Genomic DNA, 5,325 nt, shown 5'->3' on the forward strand with positions numbered 1-5,325 from the left:
ACATACTCACAGTTTTGTATCCTTACATCGTCAGATAGGTGAAGATGCAGCCCATTGACAATACACAGCCTGACAAGCTGTGTAAGCCAGGAATATTAACAGCCTGGTTGTTTAGTATCTTCTTGTTCTTAGCTCTTTCAAACATTTAGGGCAGATATTGAATATTAATACCAAGTGGATTGAAGTCAGATCCATGGTCTGTCTTACTATCTTAGTCTTGAACTTTCTTAATCTGCTGATTGCAAAAATTTTTCTCTGAAATTTTAACATGTATAATAATTTGACTTTGTTCCACCTTGAAATTATGTTGTTTTCCCTACCACATGTTTGGAAAGTTTATAGCCAGAGCTTTTGTTATTTCAGTCTGCTTGAATGCATCCTGGATACTAATAGGGCCTGAGAGAGTGTCTGATGTTGCTGAATAGTCTATAAAGGTTGTTCATTAGAAAATGTTAATTTGATGAATGAGCAATAATGCTGATCTTCCTGGATCTCAATTCATAGACACTATAAAACAATAAACCTATAAATCTTAGTGTGTTTTGTAGTGTTAAAAAGGTCACAGCTCTGTTGCAAGATATTGGAGACTAGATTGTTTATACATTTTCTCTTGTGCATTCTATAATCAATACCCATTCCCCTCATTCTCCTGAAGTTTTTCTTGTCAAGTTCACCAATGATAGTCACATTACAAAATCAATAGCCATTGTTTTTAATCCTCATTTTACTTACTCTCTCAGCAGGGTTTGACCAATTGACTACTCCCTCCTGAAACACCTTTTCTCCTTTATTTTGGGTCACTGTGTTCTGCTAGTGTGATGGTTAATTTTATGTGTCAATTTGACTGGACCACAAGGAGCCCAGACATTTGGTTATACCTTATTCTGGCTGTGTCTGTGAGGGTGTTTCTGGGTAGGATTAACATTTGACTCAGTAGACAGAGTAAAGCAGATTGCCCTCCTAACTGTAGGGGGGGCCTCATCGAATCAACTGAAGACCAGAAACAAAAAAGAACTAAGCCCTGCTGCCTGATTGACCTGAGATGGAACGTTGGTCTTTTTCTGCCTTTATGTTTCTAAATGAAACAACGGTTCTTCTTGAGTCTTGAACCTGTGGGCTCTCCTGGTTCTCAGGCCTCTGTACTCAGATTGGAACTACACCATCAGCGCTCCTGGGTTTCCAGCTTGTTCCTATTGACTGTAGACCTTGAGACGTCCCAGCCTCCACAGTAGCATGAGACAATTCTTTATAATAAATTTCTTCATATGGATTTATTTGCTTGTAAACTATCTCCCCTACTAGAGGATAATGCTATGAGTAGAGTAACCTTTTGTCTGTTTAGTTTGCTTCTGTATTCCCAGCATTGGGACTGTGTCTAGCAGATAGTAGGTGTTAAATAAATATTTGTGAACTATATAAAAATTTTTGCTTGTGTATATTTTCCTAAGGCCTAAGGCCAGTGACTATTTGTGCTTGTGTGCATATATCTTCATAGGTGCTCAGAATTTGTCCACATATATTATTTATCCTCACATGACCTGTAGGAAGGGAAGGAGGGAATGATTTAACTATGATTCACATGTATTGGTGGAATGGGAAAGTTTAGTTCTTGAGGTTATTAATTTAATGTCCTGTGCTTTGCAGATAAGAGTGCCTCAAAGTGGGCTGCTGGGCTTACCTTCATTTACCTCATATATACACAGTATATCTTGAGGTCTTGTCTTTGAAGAATTTATTTATTTTATAAGGCTGTGCATTTTGCTACAAGACCTGGCCAGTAACAATATGCTCAGTCAATATGAATTTTCAACATTAAAATTCTTTCCAGACTGGAAAAAATACACCTAAAATTTGTGGCTCGAGGGTTTGTAAGCACACATGTGGTGAGATGAAGGAATGGTTTCAGACATCCTTTGGGGCTTGTCTTCCAAACCCAGTAACCAATTTGCACTGATATACAAATAACCCTTTAGTGGCCTGTGAATGCTATTATGTGAGTAATTATTCCCTTCCTGACTTCCCCAATAATCTGGATTAGGTGTTTCAATGATAATTTATGAGCAAGTGTGTATGATTTTTTTACATTAAGATTTTCACAGGATGGAGATGGTACATAATAAACTTTTAAAGTAAATGCACTAATAATTCATGTCTTAAATAGTAATTCTATCACCAGTCACATGCCAAAATTGCATTTTTATAATGTGTTTATTTGTGTACAAAATATGTTGTAATTTACTGATGTATATGCAGCAAAATATTCTATCACATACAACAAAAATACACTTTTTACCCCCTTCCCCTGCCCTTGAAAATGGCAACACTGTTTTGGCAGTTGAGCAGCTAAAAATAAAGTGCTATAATTAAGCAGTATTGGAATGTCTTCACTCAACAAATGTGATGTACAATTTGAGTATACAACCACATTTTTGTTAGTTTTTTTCACAGAACAGGAAATTCCACATCCTGAACACCTCCAGAAGATACAAATATTTGTATATATATGTACACATGTATACACTGTATATGTAAAGTGCCAACAAGCCTCTTTGTCTCTGTGAGTTTGTTGTGTTTATGTTTATTCTGGCTTTCCAAAATCAGTCACACTATTGGGATCTCAGAGTTCATCAGCAGGCACCGAGAAGCTCACCAAAGGCTGGCTTGTTAGGGGTGCGGTGTTGGTTAGAGGGTGGAGGGAGCCATCAGACCTCACTGGGGGACCTGGAGCGGAAGGGCACTTTGGACTGGAAACAGCCACAAAACAGGAGCCACAGGGCCCGTTGGATCTCCTGGTTGCGGAAGGCATAGATGATAGGATTGATCATAGAGTTGTAGGTTGCGGGCAGCAGGGTGGCGTAGGTGTAGACATCTGGGTCCTCGTGGCTACCTACCACGCAGTAGATGGCAAAGGGCAGCCAGCTGGCACCGAAAGTGCCCAGCACCACTGCCAGCGTTCCCACACCTTTTTTGGTGGCAGCAAGGTGGGGTGGCGCCAGGCAGTGCTGCTGCAGCGCGATCTGGTGTGCGTGCCGCCAGACCACCTGGCAGATGCGCACGTACAGGTGCAGCATGATGCCGAAGACCGCAAAAAAGGTGGCAGAGAGCAGCGCCACATGGCTGCGCGTCAGCGGGCGCACCACGCTGCAGGCGGCGCGCTCCGCCAGGCAATTCCAGCCAAGCACCGGCAGCAGCCCGAGGCCTAAGGACACGGTCCAGGTGGCAGCAAGAAGGAGGTGCACGCCCATCAGGGTCCGTCGCGAGTAATAGGTGAGTGCGTTATAGAGGGACAGGTAGCGGTCCACCGTGATGGCCAGCAGGCTGCTGACTGAGGCAGCGAAGGAGGTCACAAGGAAGCCCACAGTGAGCAGGCTCACGGTCTCTGAGGGCACCACGTATTGGAATACGAAGTGCAGAATGAGACCGCAGCCCGCCAGCAGGTCGGCGGTGGCCAGGCTGCCCACCAGCACGAACATGGGCGTGCGCAGAGCAGGGGTAGACGCGATGAGCGCCACTACCAGGGCATTTTCGCCTGCGATCACCGTCCCAGACATGCAGAGCAGTACGTCCCATGGATTCACTGCCGAGAGCAGCAGCCCCGGCGGCCCCGCTGGCAGCTGCGAAGACAACTCCAGCGACGCATTAGCTGCGCCGCCGCCCCCCAGCGCCGCCGCCGCTGCGGCTGCCGGGTGCCCCCATTCACCGGTGTCCCGCGCTCCTGCTGCGGTGGCTGCTGCCGCCGCACCCTCGGCCGCCACTGCCACCACCTGGGAGCCGTTGAGCGAAGATACGCTCGCGTTCATCGCGGCGGGACGTTACACCCTGCGTGGAGAGGGAGAACAAGTGTCAGGTGTGCGGTTCACCCCGCCAGGGGACTTCCCCGGGTGCTGCTGCCCCGCTCGTACTGCCCATCCCGCCTCAGAGCAGAGCGAGGAAGCAGTGGTAGAGAGCCAAAAATAAAAAATACCTGTTGAGTGAGCCAGTGAGAGAGTGAAAAGCACAAGGGATGCCGCACTGGTATCTGAGTTTTTGCACAGATAAAGACACGAAGAACATTCACTCACATTCACACAGATCACGTAAGTGTGTCCGTATTTGCAACCGCATCTTGTGCACCAGACTATTATTGTCGGCCCCAGAGAGTCCTGCCCGGGCTCTGACCGGCTTGGTCAGGCGCTCTCAACTAAGCGGCGGAATCGCTGTCCGCGGTGCTGAAAGATAAGTTTCTGCGCTCTGGGAACACAGAGGACCCCGTTGGCTTCAGAGACCCCTAGGAAAGAGGTTTGGAGGGAGAGAAACTGGAATGTCTTTTTAGGTGGAGAATGTGGAATCAGCTTGGCTCCATTTCTCCGGGGTGAGAAGGATTCATCCCCTGGCCATCCTTCACCCCTTCCCCTCTGCACACCCTCAAAGTTCCTTTAGAGAGCCCGGTTGCTCACCTGGGGAGTCAGGGCTTCAGGAAATCGCTGATCATGAGCGCTGCGATGGGGCGCCAGGCTGCGCTCCCCGCGCGAACAGAGCCGACTCCTGAAGGAGGTGGCCCGCCCGGCATGCAGAGGAGTGCCGCGAGCTTGTCGCTGTGCGGGTGCTGCGGAGAGTGAGAGATACAGTCAGTAGAAGAAAAAGCGGCTAAGAGCAGCGCGCCCGCTGGAGATTGACAGGCAGGGCGCGGTGACGTCAGGTTCCTGGCTCCAGAGTGCAAGCCAGGCGCTCGCTCTACTTGCCCGCCCATCAGCTACCTCCCTCACCACATACCCTCCCCAAACGATGTTTCAGAGGATTCATAGAAGGAGAGGTCGGAGGGTCGCCGCCAGCTCGGAACCTCCAGGAATAGATGGGAGAAAGAGGCAAAGGGGAAAAGAGTGAAGACTAAGGGAAGGCAAGGAGGGTGAAGTGGGAGGGGAGGGGTGGGGGATGAGATGCACTAGCCAGGCAGCAAGACCCAAGCCGGAGGTCACTGAAGGGGGCAGGTTGAAGAAAAAGCCCTGGAGAAGAGGGAGCTTGGTGCAGAGAGGTCCAATCAGAAAGGTGTTACCTTAAAAAAAAAAAAAAAAACCTTAGGGGACAGGAATGAACTGGTATGGAGGGGACAGTGAGGGTTTCTTAAAAGGATGTTTGTGGTACCCTTGTCAGCTGAGTAGAGCTAGAGAAGAAAAGCTGAGTTGTGGGGAACAGAGAAAAGATGGGACATTTGAGGAAAGCAATGTCTTCTTTTGACGGTTACCTGTGCAATCAATTCTTCTCTCTCCCTCCATTTCTTCCTCTCTCTCACTATCTTTCTTGAACTCTGCACAGAGGGTTTCACCATGATCTCCCCAGCCAAATGTT

General features: G+C 47.8%; 1 protein-coding gene across 1 annotated transcript; it reads right to left on the bottom strand.

Moving 5' to 3' along the window:
* Positions 1–2,189: 2,189 nt before the first annotated feature.
* GPR6 (G protein-coupled receptor 6) lies at positions 2,190–4,585 on the bottom strand. The gene is made up of 2 exons (NM_001100307.1): positions 4,437–4,585; positions 2,190–3,819 (listed from the first exon to the last, which is right to left on the bottom strand). Exon 2 carries the CDS (start codon positions 3,798–3,800, stop codon positions 2,703–2,705), a length of 1,098 nt encoding a protein of 365 aa, NP_001093777.1. The 5' UTR covers positions 3,801–3,819; positions 4,437–4,585; the 3' UTR covers positions 2,190–2,702.
* Positions 4,586–5,325: the final 740 nt, after the last annotated feature.

Source organism: Bos taurus, chromosome 9 (assembly GCF_002263795.3).
Source record: "Bos taurus isolate L1 Dominette 01449 registration number 42190680 breed Hereford chromosome 9, ARS-UCD2.0, whole genome shotgun sequence".
NCBI classification, from domain to species: Eukaryota; Metazoa; Chordata; class Mammalia; order Artiodactyla; family Bovidae; genus Bos; species Bos taurus.